At 60.8% G+C, this 20,296-nt stretch overlaps 1 protein-coding gene across 1 annotated transcript; it reads right to left on the bottom strand.

Moving 5' to 3' along the window:
- Positions 1-365: 365 nt before the first annotated feature.
- MED24 (mediator complex subunit 24) lies at positions 366-19,651 on the bottom strand (the record flags this gene model as incomplete). Its single annotated transcript, XM_082494953.1, has 25 exons — positions 366-726; positions 886-1,034; positions 1,206-1,283; positions 3,153-3,252; positions 3,625-3,718; positions 4,022-4,203; positions 4,412-4,676; positions 4,770-4,945; positions 5,319-5,418; positions 5,541-5,719; positions 7,013-7,095; positions 7,800-7,837; positions 8,669-8,811; positions 9,438-9,549; positions 9,880-9,966; positions 10,344-10,426; positions 10,656-10,703; positions 11,415-11,528; positions 11,771-11,921; positions 12,436-12,547; positions 13,136-13,359; positions 14,497-14,570; positions 16,099-16,137; positions 16,664-16,746; positions 19,522-19,651. The coding sequence occupies 25 exons, from the start codon at positions 19,649-19,651 to the stop codon at positions 610-612; spliced, it is 2,961 nt and encodes a 986-aa protein (XP_082351079.1). The 3' UTR covers positions 366-609.
- Between the last annotated feature and the right edge of the window lie 645 nt (positions 19,652-20,296).

Genomic DNA, 20,296 nt, shown 5'->3' with positions numbered 1-20,296 from the left:
GCGGGGTTGAACTCATGCTCACGTGAAGGAATTTCCAACAAGAATTTGCTTGCAGCTTACAGCGCGGCAGGAAAGCATCTCCGCTCCGCCCAGCCGCACATCTGCAGCCGGCCGGCCGCAGGCACCCGCTCCCCAAGCGGAGCATCATCGGCAGCCCACCGCCCTCCCGGGCTTCTCCAGGGCCAGGACAGGCGGGTTAGGGACACGAGTGTGATTCCGCTCCCCTGCCCAGCACAGGTCTTAGCCACTTACTTTCCCATCACCCCCAGCATCAAGCTCGCCCCATGATGAGGGTTTTGGGGAGCCTCAGGGCCCTGGGCTGCAGTCAGGAAACGAAACAGAAATCAAGCAAAGCCTGGTTCTACAAAAGGACTGAATTAATCATAGAAAAAAAGGAAGGGGTTTGTCGCACTCTCTGAATGCCCATGCGAGGCAGCAAGGGAGGCTGAACACAGAGGGAAGCAGCCCCGGGGCAGGGCCAGGCCAAGCCTGCAGTGACGGAGAGGCCATCCCAGGCATCCCAGTCCCAGCCCAGCGTCCCGGTTCATGTGGATTTCCCAGCGGCTGCCCGGCAGCCCTCTCCTGCACGGCAGAAGGGAGGTGATCCGCTCACAGCGCAGCAATGGCCTTGGCAGCGACACGGCGGCCCAGGGGCAGGCTGAGATCCGTGATGGCCAGGACAATTTTGGGACTGGACATGGTGGACACTTTCACCAGCTCGGAAACCTGCCCGGAGGGAGGAGAAACACAGCTGACTCACGAGAGTGCTGGAGCCACGAGAGCTGGGCAGCGGGACTCCCCTGGACCTGCCCGTCTGCCCCATGGGACCAGCACCCCAGAGCACCCTGCAACCATGGAGCAGGATCTCACGGCCACGGGACTCACCATGGTGAAGGGCATGAACTGGAGGATGCTGCCACGGCTGCCCTGCTCCAGGCAGTCCACACACTCCTCCATGAACCACTGGACAAACTGGGTGTGGGTACCGGCCGTCTTGGCCCCCAGGATGGAAGAGATGAGCAGGAAGAGGTTTGCTGTGGAGACAGGGAAATATCAAAAGCCAGGCCGGTTCTGGGAGGCCGGGGGTGGCCCAAGCCTCCCACACAAGAGAGGGGTCCCCACCAGTGCCTCGGCATGGTTGGATCTGATGCCACGGCCAGGCCTCACCGCCGGGTACCTGCACTGGGACCCGGCCCCCCCATTACCTAGCACCCTGTTCAGCGGGTCCCTCATGCTGACGGCGTGAAGCTGGGAAGCAGAGAGCGAGGTGCTCATTGAGCGATCTGCTGGGGAGAAGAACATGCGTCAGGCTGGGGGGAGGCTGGAATCACCTCTTGGCCCCCTCAGCCGTGCCAAGGTGCCCACCCTGGCCAGCTCTGGCCATTCGAGCTTGCCCAGCCCTCGGGCTCCAGGATGGGCTTTGCCCTGAGCCACCCTATGGAGTGGGAGAGGTTTGGACCACGGTCCTCAGCACCCTTCGTAGCCAAACGAGCAGAGTCTTGGCTGCTTGGGCACACCAGAGACGCACAGCAGGCAGACACTCTGCCCCGGTCACCGTCCCTCTCTGCCGTGGTGCAGGCAGCCCTGGCAGGCAGCGCAGGCCCACACATGCCCCAGGCGTGACGGAGCACAGCAGCCCGGGGAGGGCTCCACACACTGTCACTACTGCTCTTGGGGTGTGACACTTCGCTCTTGCACAAGCCAGATTTATTCCGAGTCTGACCAAGTTTAATGGCATCTCCAGAGGGTAAGCGTGAGTGAGGCCGTGAGTGTGCCTCCCCGCTACTCCCTGTTGGGTTTTAATTACAGCAGTGACTCGTCCCTGACGCTCCGCGAGGACACGAGCGATGTAACGCAATGTCACGCTCAGGAGAGGAGAATAGCAGTGCTCTGCCAAGGCGAAGCGCACGCTGCACATCCTGTGCACGCTGCCTGCAGCACAGCAGGCTGGGCGGAGCGAGCCAGATGTTCGACAGCTGCACAGCAGCACTCAAATCTCACTCTCAGGGTACAATTTAGCTACCAGAACTGAGGCACGTCCAACGAACTAGCAGTGAATCTTGGGACAGAGCAAGGGGATTTATCTGACCCAAACTGGGAACTGCTGCTGGGTGCTCCTGCGGGAGAGGAACTGGACCATCTCCGCTCCAATCGGATGGGAATCTCCTGGGAAGAATCTTGTGCAGAGCCTGTAGTACACAGCTACTGCCAAAATCAGCAGGACCCACCTTGTGCTGCTCTGAGGATGCTCACCAAAAAAAGAAAGCCCTCCCACACTTTTCTCATGGAATCACATGAGTTACGTGGCTGCTGCAGGAAGCGGCATTTCCACATCGCTGCAGCAAACAGCCCAAAAAAGTCCTGAATGTCACTGGAAAGAGGTGGAACTGCCTCAAAAAGTTAAAAAAAGATAGTGAAATAAAGGGAAAGGCCCATATTTCAACAGTAATGAAACCAACAAAAACCACAGGTTGATGGATGTGTTGGAAACTAATAAATAAAGAGTAACTTAGGATAAGGGCATCAGGAGAAACAATGACCAAGGAACCTCCTGACTCACTGCCCAGGAGTCCAGACAACATATGTGGGAGCCGTGACAGCACCCTGCCGTGGCAGGAGGGCACGGAGACCCCGCCGGCATGTCCTGCTGGAGCTGTCGTAACCCGCAGCACCGCGCTGCAGGGCCACAGAGACGTGACTGTAGGGACTCATCAACTCCGCTTGCTGCCTTGTTAACAGCAGTGGAATGTCAGGATTGAGCCACAGACAGCAGGAACGTCACCTCCTGCCACTCTTTATGCAGCACATCAGCTCTCCGGTCCCACACAGACTGGCTGAGGGTGAAAAGGCTCTAACAAAACCTCCCTGAGCCCCTCACACGTGATGCACTGGGCTGGGTGGCAAAGTCATGGAGAGAAGGTGTAACCTCAACCGTTGCTCTGATCAGAGAAATCAAGAGCTTGACCTTTTCTAAGTGCAAAAGCTGCAGGGTAACTCAGCAAAACGCATTTGAGCACTCTAAATCTTCACCTGGCCAGCTTGGGAAGAGAAGCGTTTTTGTGCCAATACACATTTTACACCCAGAAACGAGCAGTGAGGCGGCACGCTGCTGTCCCCAGGAACAACCCCCCACCTCCGCTGCCCACACTTACTGGGGCTGGAGAGGATGTTGGCGTCTTCCTCATTGGAGCTCAGCAGGCGCATGAGCTTGGAGGGCTGCGTGTCGTCCAGAGGGAAGAGGCTGATGTAATCCTGGGGGGGCAGAAGGGGTTCAGCCCCACCAGCTCCCTCTGAGGGTGGGTCCTGGCCCCCCCTCCCCGGGGTTGATGACCCACGCTGGGCTCTGCACAGCCCCATGGCCCAGGACTATGATCTCTGCTTACCCAGAACACCTCAGCCTGGGCCAACCACATATGGACCATCTCATTACAGGCCCCCTTCCACAGCAAACAGAAGGGAAAACCCCATATTTTAAGGTCAAAGGACCTCAGACAGCCCCAAGATCCTGAGAAGGGAGTCCGGTCTCAGCTACCCATTCCTCCTGCCACCATCACCTCCCGCAGACACTGCCCGCTCTTGTGCGCAGAGAGCCTCCAACCAAACCCAGCTCCACACCAGACGCACCTCAATATCCTCTCGGTGCCTCTTCTTCTGCCTGGTGGACGCCTGGCCCTTGTTGTGGGAGGAGTAGGAGCTCAGGGCACACCAGACGGAGAGCCTGGGGACAGAGCAGGGACACTGCAAGGTGCTGCCAAACCCACCCAGATGATGGTGCACAAGCAAGGGAAGACAGCAGAGCCCAGAGCTTGTGCTGTGACAGGACATAGCAGGCTCCTCCTTGGTGAGGGGCAGCAGGGAATGGGGCCCAGGACACCAGCATGTCTGCTCCTGTCGGCACTGTGCCGGGGCCAGAGCAGGAACCGGGCAGCTGGGACCGCCACACCAGCACAGAGTATCTCCCTGCTCCACAAACAGGCCCACCCACCCCCAGGAGACAGCGCTCGTGGGTCTATGGTCTTACTTGGCCAGGGCCTTTCCCGGCGGGTCCATAAGGGTGTGCCACTTGGAGGAATCCGTGAGCAGGTTGGGCAGGATGTGGCCCAGCAGGGTCAGTGTCAGCTGCTGCATGTCCAGGCAGAAGATGGCATAGAGCAGCTCCACAGCCCGCAGCGTGTGCTCCTTCCGCGTCTCCTTCAGCAGCTCCTGTGAGGTGGAGAGCAGGACTGAGGGAGGCACGGGCACGGCTGGGCCTGCCTCGCTCGCCTCCAGCGCCCAGGACTGCCACAGCAGCCAGCCCAGGCACAATTGGGACTTCTGAGCACTAGGAGCATGAGCTAGACCCAGCAGTCCTGGGCTCGACACCCAGCCATGGCGCTGAGGGTCGCAGCCACGTCCCTCCTCCACCCCGTACCTTGACCAGGTTGTTGCAGAACCAGTAGACACCCCCCATGTGCAGCAGGGTGTCAAAGATGTGGATGGAGTGGCTGTCGACCCAGCCCTTCTCCAGCACCTTGGTGAACACGCTCGTCAGCACCTCCTTAATGGGCTTCTTGGGAGGCAGCAGGTTCCAGTAGGGGATGGTGTCCATGCCCATGGAAGGGAACTTGATCTGTGTTGCTGTCTGCTGCAGGACGTCCGCGCACATGTGCTCCAGAATGGAGCTCATGATGACCACGCTGTGGCAGAGAGAGACAGGGTCACACAGGCCCCAGGAAGTGGAAGAAGGGCAGGAGACAGCATGGCATGGGGCCTGGTGCACTGGAGCTTACCGCTCATTGTAGAATTGCAGTGTGTTCTCGCCGTACAGGGGGGTGGCGAGCTGCCGTATCATCTGCAGGGACTTCTCCCGCTCATCCAAGCCCAGCATGCGGACGTGGGCCACCAGCCAGGCCACCGCACAGACCGCCATGCTGCACACCTTCCCCTTGATGTTGTCTGTGATTTTCTAGGAGAGGAGATGGGAGCGGAGGTGGATGAACGCAGACGTGTGGACGCACAGGCTTTATCTCAGCATCACTTCCCAGGGCTGTGGGACCCGATTGCAGGGTCCAAGCCCTTCTCTCCTCCATGGGGTGAACCTGCCCCTGCCAGCCCCACTGCCACCAACGGGGTGGTTCAGGGCAGCATCAAAGGGCTGGAGCCACATCAGGTGCCCACAAAAGTCATAAAGGAGCCCGCGAGCTCCACAGGGGCTGCAGGAGCATTCAGGGCAGGAGGACAGGGGACCCCTACCCTGCTCGAGCCTTGGCCCCTCCTCAGGACACAGCGCAGTGCTGGTGCCCCTGCTTTGCCCCACACCGTTCTCCTGCCAGACCCACCTGGATTGACTCAAAGGTGAGGACGCTGTTCTCCCAGGCGTTGAGGATCTCCAGAATGGCGGCTGAGATGCTCAGACATACCTCGTGCCACTTCATCTGCCTGCCGGGGAAGAGAGGTGGGGAGTTCAGGCACTTGTTTAGAGCAGCCACGGAGCCAGGGAAGATGGGGTGGATGGTCCCCTCCTGGTCTGCCCCAGCCCAGTAGGGTGGGCGCGCTCTTACACCAGCTTCATCTCGGAGGAGTTGTTGAGGAGGGCGACCAGGGACTCCACCTTGGTGGAGTCAGGGCGAAAGCAGGGGTGGTCGGGGTTGAGGATCTTCCCCTCCTCAGGCATGCAGGTCAGCATCCAGGTCTCAAAAAAGGGCACCTCGCCCGCCGGGCTCGACTCCGACAGGATCACCTGGAAGAGAAACGACACAGGGTCTGCCACACAGTCTGCACCCCGCAGGGACTCTGCGGGGGACCCCCACCCCGGGCTGGGACCACCACCCCGGGGAGCTCATGGCCTGGGGAACAGCGCCGCCCTGTGGCCTGCACGGAAAAGCAGGCACTGGTCATCCCCCAGTAAGGCACTGGTCATCCCCCAGTAAGTCCTCCTTTTCCAGCCTGTGGGCTCTGGTTTTCCCCCCTTTACCACAGGACTCGCCGGGGAACCATGGCCCATCTCAGAGCAGCACTCCAACAGCTGCCCTCGGGGAGAGGCCAGGACAGGACCAGTCCCAAGAGGCTGCGAGCATGGCAGCAGGGTCACCACGTCCTGCCCAGAAAGGGTCCCTTGTCCCCCACCTGCGGGGCTGTGCTCAGGGTCCCCAGTACCGAGGCCGGCTGGCCCACGGCTCCACAGGGTTGGGGCACACAGTCCAGCTGGCAGCCAGCTGGGAGGGCTCCCGAGGGGGGACATGAGCTGGGAATCCCGCACACCGCTTCCTCCCTTCAGCCCACCATCACCCAAGGGACACTATTTTTGTCAAAAAAAAAAAGTTTTGCACATCTGTTCAGCAGCAGCTGGTCAGGAAAGTCGCTCTGAGCCGGACCGGGGGGACGAGACCTCATCAGACAGCCCTCGGGCACGTCCGCTCCAAGCTGCCTCCAGCCAGGACTCCCCCTCCCCGCTCCCCTGGGTCAGCCGGGCAGGCCCCCTCCGCCCGCATTTCGCTCCCTCTCCACGTTCCCAGTGTTTCGGTATCGTTTCACCTCCCAACACACGCAGATGTCGAAAGCTGGAAAATTTTCAGGCAACAAAAGTGCTGTTTCCTGAACGGGGCTGCAAGTTCCTCCTCTCGTGGGGGAGGGCTGACGCTCAGCCTGGGTGAATGGTCCCCCCCCCGGCCAGCCAGCAACAAACCAGAGGGGTAATATTGGGAAAAGTCCGGTGAGATCAGAGCCAGCCCGGAGAGGGTGCGGAGGCAGTGTTCCCACCGATACCACGGTACCGTAAAGGGAACACAACCAAAGTCCTCAGAAGGCTGCAGTCACCCCTGTGGCATCACCTGGCGCCGACAGACCCTGCAGGGACGGATTTCTACCTGCACCAGGTGAAAGGCACTGGGTGCTTTATCCCACACGGCGGGGTGGCTGTGGGGACGGTGGGGACAGTGGCAGTGGCAGGCTGGCCACTAGAGGAGGCTGGCAGGCTGCAGCACGTCAGGAACGCTGGCCAGGATGGAGCCCCATCCCCTCGGAGGGTGCTTACCTCTGAGCCATAGGTCTGGGCCACATGGCACAGCATGAGGAAAGAGATGTCGAAGAGCAGTGCCCGAACCGGTGCTCCTTTGGCTGAGGGAGGAGAAACAAAGACCTTGGGGATCTCCAGCCTCGGCCCAAGGAAGCAGGCAGGAGCCCTGTGAGCTTGGGGGCCGGGACCCTGCTACCTCCAGGCAGCTCTTCTAACCCCCAAAGTGTTTGTGTGCGAACGAGGGCTCTGGGGGATGTGCCAAGTGCCTCCCTCCACCCCATCTGTCTCTGCTTGAGCCCCCAAAGCGGCTTTGGCCTCCCATTTGGCAGCCCCAGTCCATCCCCAGGCTCCCCCCGGCGTCATGGAAGGTCAGAGCACTCAGCAAGTTTCATCACACGCAAAAGCAGTCAGAGTCCTTATCTCGGGCTCTGTGCTGACACATCACCCCTTCCAGGGAGGGAGCCGGGGCAGGGCTGGCCCCGAGGGGCCCCAGGGGGCTAGAGAGGGGAAAAGGAGCTCTGCCCCCACAAGCAGGGAGCACCCTGCATTTGGGATGGACATGCAATGTGCCACACGTGAGGGCAGCAGGTCCCCAGGAGCCCAGATCCCCACTGGCACACAGCCATGTCCCCCCTGTGCCAGGCTCCCTGCCGGCAGCCCCCAGCCGGGCCCGGCACAGCTCGGCTGGCTCTGGCGCCACAGTCTGTCCCAGCTTAATCCAGCCGGGCCCCGCAGTGTCCCAGCACGTGGCAGCAGGGGGGAGCACCACTTGAACCACCCCACACATGGATGCGCACGCACTTACAGCCTTCGCCGTTGATCTGCTTCGTGAATTCATTCAGCCTAGAGGGGGCAGAGAGAGCTGCAGTGAAGCGTTATCCTCATGTAAAACAGGTCTCTTCCCATCCCCGAGAGAGGCGGGGGGCTGCCCCTGCCTGCAGACCCCTTCCTGCACCCCATCCCAGCGCCCCGCACGGAGGAGAGGGGTGGGCAGGGACCAAAGTGGGCCTGGCTCTGCAGACACCCTCCGGCACAGCAGGGACAAGCCGCCTCCTCCCTCTGCCTCTGCTCCCCTGCAGCAAAACAGGTCCGGCAACGCCGCTTTTCCCCACACCCAGTCCGCCATTTGAGCGCCATCCTCTCGCCAGAGCTAGCTCTGCCCGGCTGCGTGGGGATTTCTGAGTTTGGCCCTCTCCACACTGCAGTGGAACAAACCCCCAAACAGAGCAAGCACGGCGGAGCGGTGCACCCAGCTGGGCCGGCGCGTTTCGAGCTGCCCCCTAGGCCTCCCTGCTCGAGGAAGCACATCACGCAGCCCCACGCGTGCTGGTGCGTGTGCTCTAACCAGGACACGGGCATCTGGGGACCGAAGGCACACACACAGTGAGTGCCCTGGATCAGAGGCTGTGCCATTGCTTTCCGTTCTCTTAATACCCTTAAACCAACCTGACTTTGATTCTCTGCCCTGTTCACGCAGAAGCAAAGGAGATGGGGTGCTGCGGGGTGCAGGCTCCCTGAGACCCCAGCCCTCCCCAGGGCTCTGCTGGACCCAGTGCTGCAGAGACACTGGGCCAGAGGCACATCCAACCCTGTCAGGGGGAGAGCTTGGGGTGCTGCCCACTCACCCCAGCCCCTCTAGTCACCAGGGACAGTGTCGTCCAGGTGGACACTCACTTGATGAACTTCCGAGCAAAGGATTTCAGCTTGCCCGTCGCTGCTGCCGCTGCCAGCAGCAAGTCCAGGCTCTTCCCAGACAGCATGTGACCCAGGACCCCCAGCAAGCCCTCAGGGGACTTGGAGTGATCCGCATCCATGGTCTACAAAAAAAAAAAAAAAAAAAAAAAAAAAAAAAAAATCAAGGAAAGAGAAGTCACGGGGAATGTGTGCTACAGTGCAGCAGTAAAACTCCAGCCGTGGGGGCAGAGTTGACCGGCTGCCAGAGCTGTCCCGTGAGGCCTCAGTGAGCAGGGACCCGCAGGGCTCGGGGGCTGTGGGGATGGAGCTCTCTGTGCCCCAGACAGTGCAGGGCAGGGAAGGGGAGAGCCGCAGTGCACCGGGGCAGCACGACCGGCAGCAAAACATCCTCTCACGCTCAGCAGCGACAAGGCAACCAGAGTGACGCAGGGATGGGGGCAGTCTCCAGGGACCAGGGGAGATGCGTGCAGGAAAGCGGCTGAGAGGACGGGCAGAGCTGGCTGGGCTGAGGCTGCTGGCACTGACAGCAACGTGCTGCCTGATGGCTTCTCCAGCTTCCCGGGATGGAGGAGAGGAGCTCCTGGTTCCCACAGCAGAGCAACAAGGCTGACAGTGATTCCTCACCTCATCACAGGGGGAGATCAGGCACCTCCCAACCACCCCAGCTGCCTGGTGAGACTGGTGCTGCTGGAAACACGTTCTGGGTCTGCGACCGACCTGCCCAGCACAGATGCAGGAGGGGACTCACCTTCAGAATGTTGGTGACAGTCGGCTCGGCCCTCAGGATGAGCCCCGGGTTTGGCTGGATGTTGGCGTTCTCTGCCGATTTCAAGTGTGGAGCGTGTTGTCTGTCCGCTGCCCTGGGGAATCCGCAAAGACGGGCCAATAAGCAGGAATTTGTCACCCTGCCCTGCTCCTCCCTGCCCTCAGCCACCTCCCACCCACCTCCACCATCAGCACCCCGAGGAAAGGCCACCACCTCAGGCCACCACCAGCTGCCACTCCCAGAGGACAGACTTTATACTCAATCTGTCACCGAAAGCAAAGCCTCGTCCCTCCAGACCATGGTGTGCCAGCTGCATGCCAGTCAGCGGCATCATGTTCATGCCCCCCCCCCCCTCCCCAAGAAGGACAGCAAGACGAGGTGTTCCAACCCTGCTTGGTTACCCAGACTTTTGAGGGGGCTGTACCGTTTGTCAATCAGGTTGTTCATGTTGGCCTCTGAAAGCAGTCCCTGCTTGCTGCACTCCTGCAGGAGTAGATCCATGCAGTTGCAGCTGAAAGAGAGTGAGCGTTACCCTGAGGGACAGCATTCCTGCTGCCCTGGGCAGTGCCGCAGGGCGGGGGCACTCCTGGGTTGCCCTCCTGGCCCTGCTCCCACCCCTCTGAGGATGCTGCAGGGCCAAAAGCAGCTGCAGGGCCAAAAGCAGCTCCAGGTATCAGACAGCGTCACCAACACGCGAATCAGCTGCCAGACACTGCCTTGCTCATTTGGCAGTGTCAGGTTCAGGAAGAAGGAATTGGATCGGAAACTAAAAAAAGCTTTGCCAAGAGCTGCCCCAGTGCCCCGCCCTGCAGCTCCCCACAGAGAGGATGGGGCTGTTGTGGCACAGACTGGTGCTGCAGGTCAGCCCCGGGCACGGCGAGCACTCACTTGCATCGCTGATCTGCTTTGTCGAGCAGAGGGGTCAGCTTCAGCAGGAACTCGAAGGCACAGTTCACATCCTCGGTGAAGTCCTGCTGTGCACAAAGCCAAGCACTCAGCTCAGAGCGCTGCTGAAAAAAGCCCACCTTCCCCTCCCACGTTGCCTTGTCCGTTAGAGGAAGATTGTTGGGAAATAGACTGTTTCCTACCCCAGCCACCCCCAAGCAGCTTTGGCCAGGCACCAGCACCATTGTCACAAACACGGCTCGCTTGTGCGCACACCGCGGCAAAGGGCTCCAACCGCTGGCCCTTGAGACTCACCTTCTCCCCTTGCGGATACTTCTTGAGTTTAACCAGGACTTGGGGGATCTGAAAGACACCGGGCACAGCTGTGACTGACCGAGGCAGACCCCATTCTGCAGTCAGGACCTCCCAGCAACACAGGCAGCAGGGCCCCACGCGAAACACGCCTGCAAGCAGCTGCTCTCCCAGCCCAGGGAAAGGAGCGTTTCTGGAGCAGCCCGAGCGCCATGGGGACTTTGTGCCCCCGCCTCCCCTCTGCAGGGACCTTCCGCCATCACAGGGAGCCACGGGGCACGGCCACCTCTCAACAGCCAGGCAGGGGACTGAGGCTGCGAAGGAGCCCAGCACAGGCCAGAGCATGTGTCAGGCCTGAAATTACACGCAGATCCCTTTTGTCTAGCACAAAGAAAGGAGGCGAGGCAGACTGCTCCGAGGCTGCCCACCGCCGAGCTGTGGGAGCACAGACCCCGAGGCTGCTGTGGCATCCTTCAAAGGCCACAGTTTCCCCCACAACATCCCAGGAAAGCCACTCTGCAAAACAAAGTGGGGCTGGGCTGAAAAGAGGCCCTGGACAGCAAAGCTGATGCTCAGCGGGTTGCAGGAGGGCTGCCACAGGCTCAGCCGGGGCGTGAGGGGACCCCGAGGGGCACGCTGCGGGAGAGGAGAGCTAATTGCTCCACCAGGGTTCAGCGCTCAGCAGGGGCCGGGCACGCGGGGAAATGGCAGCAGCAGACCTGGAGCTCGAAGCACTGCACTCGCAGCGGGGCTGGGCCCTACCTTCAGGAAGGTGAAGGCCGTCCACTTCAGCTCCTCCGTGCCCTCTGGGGACTCGATGAGGCCCACAAAACAGGCCTTCCAGATCTCCAGCACGAAGAGCGGGGAGGGGATGCGCTGCAGGGCACACAGACAAAATGCTCCAGTGCTGGAAAGGCAACAAAGTGCTTCCCCCAACCACAGCCAAATCCTGAGCCCCCTGTGAAGGTGTTGATGGGCTCATGCTGCTCCCTGCAGCTGCGCCCATGCCCTTGGAGCAGGATCAGTACAGGGAGGTACACAGCACAAAGCTGCAGCGAGGCCCCGGTCCCACAGTCCCAGGCCACCCTGAGCAGGAGAACAAGATGCCACTTCTATACCTGCATCCTCTTCACCATCATCAGCTGCTCCACCAGCGGCTGGGTCTCTCCTGTGAGGTTCATGGTCCCCTCCAGCAGCACCACGGCGTGCACAGTAGGGAAGCCAGTCTTGTTCAGCTGCTCGCAGTGAACTGAGAGCATGGTGGGGATGCTGGTGGGAGAACACAGCACAGGGTCACTGGAGCCTTGGAGGGATGGATCCTCGCTCCTCTTGTCCTACCCTCCTTTCCCGGACAAGCCCCTGACCTTTGCTGTCCTGCATCTCTCTGGGGCCAGACAGCCTGCAGCTTCTGTGCCCTGCAGAGGAGCCCTTGGGCACAGCCAAGCACCCGCGCCACAGCCCCGGGAGCAGCTCCAGGGAGATCCAGAGCAGGGAGGGCAGATCTGGTGTGGCCAGAGCAGCTGAGGGATGGTGAGGGACCGCGTGGTTGCAAGAGGAGCAACACCTGGGTAAGACTCCCTTGCAGCAAGTCACTAGCCCTGTCTCTTCCCTACCCCAGGGCCTCTCGCCAGCCCCAGCCCACTGCCAGTGCAGGGGTCCGAACTGGGAAGGGACAGGAAAGCAGGGAGGCAGCACGGAGGGAAGCAGGAGGCTCTCAGCCCCCAGAGCAGGGCTCAGACCCATTTTACCCTCTGAGCCTGCAGAGACAGCAGCACAAAGCTACCTCTTGATGAGGGAGATGCAGTCGTCAGCTCGGCTTCGCAGCTGGGAGTTGCTGAGGCTGTTCAGGTTCTCCCCCAGCTTGACGAGGGACTGCTCCACAGCGCTCCAGGAGGCTGGGGAGGGAGGGCAGGCATTCAGTGGCAGTGGGGGGGACAGTGACACACTGAGAAGCCAGGCAAGCTGGCTCCAAAGCCCATGGCTCCACAGAGGACCCACCAAGGCTGGGGCTCCCTGCTGGGCCCCACGGTGAGCAGAAATCAGCACACCTCTGCAAACCCAAGCCGAGGGTCTGCGTGCCACCCAGCAGCTCCTGTTCCAGGCTCGGCCTGGCACGGCCTCTTGGCTAGGTGCAGGCACCAACCGACTGTGCAGGGCTGTGCCAGGCACGCTGGTAGAGCACAGGACCCGCCGCGCGCTCAGAAACAGCTCATGCAGCCTTCACATTAATTCTGCTCCTCTTCCAAGGGCAGCACGGAGGGGAGGGGGCAGAGGGTGGCATGGAGCCAGGGAGGAGATGGTTACAGCAACAGGGCTGGAAGATGGATGGGCTTGGAGCCGCAGGGACAATGCGGCAGGAGCTGGGCAGGGGGAAGGGAGAGGTGGCAATGACATCTCCCCAGGGCTAGCAGCGGCTAGGAGGAAGCCCTGGCAGCAGCCATGGGCAGAGCGTGCTGCGGGGCAAGGCAGGGGCAGCAACATACACGTCTCCTCCAGCTTCGCAATGTGGATCAGGGCGCAGTTCTTAGTGCTGCCGAGCATCTTCCCTAGCCGCTCCAGACACATCTTCAGCTGGCTCTCCGCTGCTGCCTGCTCCAGCGTGTCCTTCACCTTCTCAGTGTAGAAGGCTGCACAGCGCAGGAGCCAGTTGAGGGCACTCATCAGCGCCCGGCAGAGGCCGATGCACTCCTCTGCTTTGCCATGGCAGCTGGGAAAGGGAGAGAAACGGGACCGTGCTCACCATGGGCCAGGTTACTGCATGCAGGAAAACAGAGGCACAGAAAGAGGGCAGGCTGGGGAATCCAAACCCGCACCCTGTGCTCCCAGCCCAGCCTGCCTGCCAGCTCCCGGCTCCTCTGCTGCAGATCCCAACCTGCTCAGCCCAAGAGCATCCCCGATGTGCCAGGGGAAATAAAGTCTCCCCAGCGTAGCCTCCTCTCTGGCCACTCTACTACAGGGAAGCTTTCCAAGCCTTTAATCAAATTATCTTGCTAAGAGAGGCTCAGCATTGATCAATGTGCTGTGAGAGGTGAACGCTTTCCCCTCCTGATGCACAAATCATTGGGGCCAGAAGTTTTGATCAAATTAAGCAGAGGATCAGATTAGGCAAGGACTGGATTAAGTGGCCAGCTCTGCAGTTGGCCAGCAACAGCTCCTTGTCAACATCTGTGACTGATGCATATTCATTGCTGCTGCTTCATTTCATGTAATTGAAGAGCTGCTACCTTCAGCCTTCCTCCTCCTCCTGCTGCCCCCCACCGCGCACTGTCTGCTCCAGCCTCCCAGAAGAGGCTCTCAGGGGTTAACAGGAAGATTTCTAAAAAAGTTTTTGTGGCCTGAATGGTCTGGGCTCCCCTGGGTCCTGCAACACCAGCGGAAGAACACGAAGCAAAACAAGGCATCTGCCTGGGGCAGTGCAGGCAGGGCTGTGAGCACTGGCAGACAGGGACACATAGCCAGAGCCCTGGGAAGCTGCAGAGGCCACACAAGAGAAATGAAACACTCTGAGGGGACCCTCAGGCCACAGCGTTTACAACCCCCCATCTACCTGAGCTGTGCAGGAGTATCCCAGCAGAGGATTTTATCCCAGAATAGGTGGGTTTCTTGCAGCTTCCCACAAAGCTGGTGGGTTTTGGACGCCCTCTGCTCTCCCCATGCTGGCACTCACGTGGCAGCCCAGCCTGAGGGGGACGGCAACTCAGGAACAGACACGGAGCTGGAGGGGGAACCTGCCTCCCTCTGCCAGGGCAAGTATCCCGGGCTCAGCCGGGCCCCACCAGCTCCCAGTAGCACCCGTGGTACAGCCCGGGGCCGAGGCGGCAGGGCTGGAAGGGCCACACCGTACCTGAGGCGGTCGCAGAACATGTCCATGATCTCCAGCAGCGACTGGACACACAGGTCCCGGGAGAAGTCATCAAACTAGAGCAGGAGAACAAGGAGGGATTTCAGATGGGGGCTGCCAGGCTCCAGCGCCTCTGAAAACAAACGCAACCCCTTCCTCCGTGGGCTGGGCTGGGCACTGCCGGCTGCAGGACACTCGCCCTGGCAGCTGCCCAGCAGCCACTTGAATGAGAACTAGGTCAGGACTGTCCGACGGCTGGGTCATGCCCTCCCGGGGTCGCGGGAGGCAACCAGGCCACGGCAGCGGGGACGAGGCTGGGCTTTCTCGGCAGCTTCCCCGAGACGGCAGCGGGGGCCTGAGCTCTGCTCCCCACCGGCTGCCTTGACATGGCAGTGGCTCGGTGCCAGCCCGCGTGCCCACCCCCAGCTCTGCGGGACTGGCAGCGCCAGCAGCCCGGCTGGCCGCGGGGCCGGGAGAGCAGTGGGCAGCAGAAGCATGGCTCCCCGCCTCCTCGCAGAGCAGATGGGGCCACCCCGCCGGGCCGGAGCTAGCCCGCAGGTCTGCTCTCGGCCCACGCTGATCTGAAGGAGGAAGGCTCGGCTGTCAAGGTCAGTTCTTTGCCCGCCCTGCCGGAATGGGCAGCAACACACAACCAGGGGAACGGCAACGAGCCTGCACTGTGTGGAGCAGACTCGACACTGTGCTCGGTGTCAGCCCACCATACGCTGGCTCTACTCTCCCCTGTGAACATGCCCACCACCCCGGATCAGTGCTGACCCCCACTGGAGGGGTCCCCACCCTCGCCAGGGCTTTGCAGCACATTTACGGCACAGCTCCAAGCTCAGCCTGCGCCACCCACCCCAAAAACAACGCTGGTGCTGCATGGCTACTAGCACCTTTCTCCTCCTGTCCCCTAGTAACCACAAGGAGTTGGGAGGAAATAAATTATTCTCCCTCAAATTATTCCTCCCTCATATCAGAGGTCACACTGACAAGGCTAGTGCCTGGGGAGGGTGGGGGTCTTACGCAGTCTAGGGGGTGCTATGGCTCCCCGCAGAGCAGCCCCAAATGCTGAGCAGAGGCAGCCACAGAGGGCTCATCTCCATCGAAGCGGCACGGGGACGCTGAGCACCCGTGGGAAGCCAGCCGGCCAAGCAGGGCGGGTGGCTGCAGCCGCGTGGCTCGGGTGCTGGCAGCCCTCCCTGGTGAGCAGCGCTGCTTTTCCATTGCCAGCTCCGGATCCCCACGGTGCTGCCAGCGCCGCCGGCCGCAGAGGGATGTGGTTTCCAGCAGCCGGGGCGTGGTTTACACACAGGGCGCTGCGGGGCAGGAGCCGGCCAGGCCCCACACGATGGAGGGATGAGGTTTTCACACCCGCAGCCGTCCCCGAAACCAGAACGGGACCTGCCAGGCACGGCAGCAGCCTGTCCCCAGCGGGACACGGAAAGACTCGGGCACTAATCTGCACTGTCTGACTGCTGCTGACTCAGCAGAGGATGTCGTTTTCCACTTGACCTATATTTGGTGAGAGTTGTGGGGAGGGAAATGGATACGTGGGTCATAGGTAAAGAGAAAAACCACAGACAGCACCTGTCACTGCCGTACCTTGCTGATGGCCGTCAGGACCGTGGAATAAGACACCATCTACGAACAAAACACAAAACCAAAACAAACCCGGTGCAGCGGCGTGTTAGCGGGTAATATTTGCCAGCGCAGTGCTCATTGCTGAGGAACGGCAAGGTCAGGGCACGGCCCCACTGCCTGTCACTGCAGACAGGGCTGGGGCACTGACCCGGCACAAATCCAAACAGACATTTTTAGGTGATCACTGATTTGTTTCACACAAACTTTAGACGATATTAAATGCTGTGCTAAGAAAGCGCAGAGCTTACAGCAAGCAAGGAGGCTCTCGGAGGGCAAGAATTCCCACCCCACGTGCAGCCGGGCGATGGGCAGAGGCTATTTACAGAAACACCCCTGCCTCGGGCACACGCTGAGCCCTCCACCGCCCACCCAAGTCCAGGGGAGGCACAGACGGGAGATTCAGGTGTCTGCCTGCCACCGACCCCGCACCCCAGTTTCCTTGCCCACCCACTAACTGGGGCTGTGAGGTGACACCCAGCAGCGTTTGCAGCGTGAGGCAGGGAGGCAGAGCGGGGAGTGTCGTTACCTGGGAGCTGATAGCATATTTCAGGTAGGACAAGATGAGTGGGTTCGGTGACGGCCCGATCATGGCCTGCTCAAGAAGTGCCTCTGCAAGCAAAGGAGAGGGGCCGGGAGGTCCCAGGTCAGTGTGCACACAGTGTGGGGACACGCAGACACACGCACGCTCTACCCTCACCCCACAGGAAAGGTGGCAAGGACAAATTGTGCTAACCACAGCGACTCTGCACCGCTCTTCCTTGACATTAACTGAATCCCACAACTTTCTAATCCCCGATGGCAAAAACTGGTAAATAATTCAGGCAGCACAAGCAGCCTCCTGCTAACTCAGCTCTCCCCGGGCACCCTGGCCCCGAAACAGTGCCTGCTGCTCTCCAAACACGTTCCCCTCCCTCCCACGTCCTGCCCAGGAGGCTCTCGTATCCTCCACCAAGTGACTTTTACTCCGGCACCTGGGGCTGATCTCTGGGCAGACAGCCCCTCTCAGCTGGGACCAGCCCTGCACGTCTGGCCCTCCCTGTCGCCGGCTGCCTGCCAGCGCCGGCCCGCGGATGCTGGAGGGGCTCTGCCCGTCCTATCTGCTCAGCCAAGCCTTTAATTGACCATTTGAACTATGGCAGAGCGCAGGAACCACCTCCTGAAAGCAGGCCTCGGGCTGCAGCACGGGTTGTAAGTAGGTCAAAGCACCCAGATGCAAGAGGGGGCAGCAGCCGTTTGGGAAGTCGTCGCCCCAAAGACAAGGAGGAGCAGCAGCCATTGCCAGATCCCAACCACGGGAGCAGGAGACTCCCTAGGTCTCGCTCGAAGGCTTAGGCCTCGGCCAAAAGCATCTCAGCTCAAGGACAGAAGGCTAATGGCAGCCTTCCCCTCCCCATCTAATCAGGGAGTGTCAACACGAGCCAGCCACATGCTGTTACCCACTGCAGACGTGTCAGCATAGATTTGCTGGGCACCGCCGTGATCCTGGCAGCTCGTGCCAGCTTTTCCTCCTTTGTAGTTTAAATCTGAAAGGCACGAGCTTGGGAAGGACGGCTCTAGGGCTGCGGCAAGAGGCAGCGGTTGTTACAGCCATCGGGGCCTCAGGAACAGCCTCCCTGTATGCCCACCACAATGCTCGTGCTGCCCAGGACGGTGTTTGTGTCAACATTCCCCACAAGCAGCTCCTCCGGCAGCAGCAAGAAAGGGACCCAGCTCCCTCCCCATCCTTGCAGAGGGGCTGCCCCCCAGCGAAGCCCAGGCTAACGAGCCTTTTCCAGACAGAGGCACTAAGGGGAGACCAGGAGAAACCTGTTTCTACAGAAAATGTAGGGAACAATTATCTCCAGCCTGGCCTCGGTCAGCGGAAAACTGCCACCCTGCTTTCGGGGATACGCAGACAGGCCCATGCCAAGCGCCCCATGGGCCTCACTACCTCAGCAAGCAGAGTGGGAGCTGGTCCTGCTGGGCTGCAAACAGGCACTAGGGAGCCCTGGGGGCCAGCTGGCCAGCGGCAGCAATGGCCCTCAAGCCAACCACCCCCCGCATCCCCCAGTGCTGTGCTCACAGCCCCCTCCTCCCAAGCAAATCTGTCACCCCACCGCCACAGCCAGGCCCTGCAGCTCCAGCTCGGCTCCTCCAGCCCCACATCACCGTGGGGCTGGGCACGTCCATGCACTGACCCCACCATGGGCCGCAATGGGAAAAGAGCCAAACCCAGCCTGAGGAGCTCAGCTATAAGGTTTGATAAAACCCACCATCATGGGCCAGACGCTACCAGAAAATACACTGGTAGGATGGAGGGAGGAAAATAAGACCAGCCGAGGAAAGGTCCCTCCCTCAGTGGGGCAAGGAGTGCTGCTGCCTGTGCTATTTCCCTTTAAATCCCCCGGTGCAGCAATCCTGGAGCAGCGCTCTGTTTATTTATCCAGGGCTTGCAAACACGCGCTTACTGCACAGGAAAAAAAAAAAAAAAAAAAAACAACTAGCAACAAGTTTCTATAATTGGCATAAAAGCCTGGCAAATCTTTAAACCATGGAGCTCAGCAGGTACCAGCACTTGGCAGGATTTGTGTCAAACGCCCTTGAATAGGGACGGGAAAAGAAACCCTAATAACCGGCGGTGGGAAGTGGCCTCCGGAGCAGCACCTGGCTCCTTCGCAGCACTTTTTCCTCCCTTGGCTAGACACACTGAGGAGGCAGACGGGGTCGATATCCCCTCACGGTGGGGAAACTGAGGCAGGTAGCAAGAACCCATGTGCAGCCAGGTGGTGAGCGGTGTTGCGGCAGAGTGGTGCAGCACCCTTCCAGTACCTAAAGGGGCTCCAGGAGAGCTGGGGAGGGACTTTTGATCAGGGAGTGGAGTGGCAGGACAAGGGGGAATGGTTTTAAACTGAAAGAGGGGAGATTTAGATTAGATATTAGGAAGAAATTTTTCACTGTGAGGGCGGTGAGCCCCTGGCGCAGGTTGCCCCGAGAAGCTGTGGCTGCCCCATCCCTGGAGGTGTTCAAGGCCAGGTTGGACGGGGCTGGGAGCAAGGGGGAGGTGTCCCCGCCCAGGGCAGGGGGGTGGGACTGGATTATCTTTAAGGTCTCTTCCAACCTAAACCATTCTATGATTCTGTGATCCCAGAGCTTTGTGGCAACAGCATTTCAGCACCTGTTGCTGCAGCCAGCAGCAATACCAGCTCCAGGAGGTCATGCCAGGACAGCGCTCCACCACAGGCTGAGCTTTAGGCCATCTTAATCATGTGTTAGGCAACAGGACCACCCTGGGCAGCACCAGAGCAAGTAGCCCCAAAGCAGAAAGCCCCATCCACCCCATTCCTGCCCCCTGCTTTGCCTCCAGACAGCTCCATCCCCAGCACCCCCCCTGCCCCGTCCCCGCACCTGCCAGGTTGAGGATATCCCAGGTGGCTCCACGGGGGAAAAAACGCTTCATATTTATGGCCCATTGATAGTCGCTCCATCTCTCCTTCCAGGCTTGCAGGATGGCCTGCTTCAGGTTCACCACCTTCATGGCCGCACTCTGCCAAGGGAGGGGGGCAGGGAAAAAGCTGACAGGATTTTGGGGAAGGATTACACACACACACCCCTCCACACACACACAGACACACAACCCCACCACCCCACCACCCCCACCCCACCCCACACACACACACACACACCCCTACAGGGGCAGAGGGGTTTGGGCCCAGTGGCTCCTGAGGGGAAGGGGAGGCCGCGGCGGGGCCTGGGCCTCCCCCGGGGCGGGAGCGGGGCGGGTCTCCGGGGCCGGGCCCCGAACCTCCGGTGCGGGACCCGGCCCCGGAGACCCCTTCTCCTCACCGGTCGTACCCGTCCCCGCCGCTCCTCACCTCCTCCCGGCACCGCGACGGCCGGCAAACGCTTCCCTTAACCCCTGGGCACCGCCATGTTGTCACCTGCCAGCAAGCCGCGCGCTGATTGGGCGGCGGGAGCGCGGCGCCGCGCGGGGGCTGCTGGGAGGTGTAGTTCTGTGGGGCGGGGCCGCAACGGCGGAGGGGTGCGAATAGGGCACGTGCCAAGTGTGCCGCGGTGCGGGTGTGCGAAGGCACGGGGGTGTGCAAATGCGCGCGGGTACGAGCATGGGGTGTGCAAAGCTGCGGGGGTGCGAAAGGCCTGGGTGTGCAAACAGGGGGTGTGC

Source organism: Vanellus vanellus (genome assembly GCF_965231255.1).
Source record: "Vanellus vanellus genome assembly, chromosome: 24".
Taxonomy (NCBI): Eukaryota; Metazoa; Chordata; class Aves; order Charadriiformes; family Charadriidae; genus Vanellus; species Vanellus vanellus.
The sequence above is the reverse complement of the archived record's forward strand: the minus strand, read 5'-3'. Positions and strand labels throughout refer to the sequence as shown.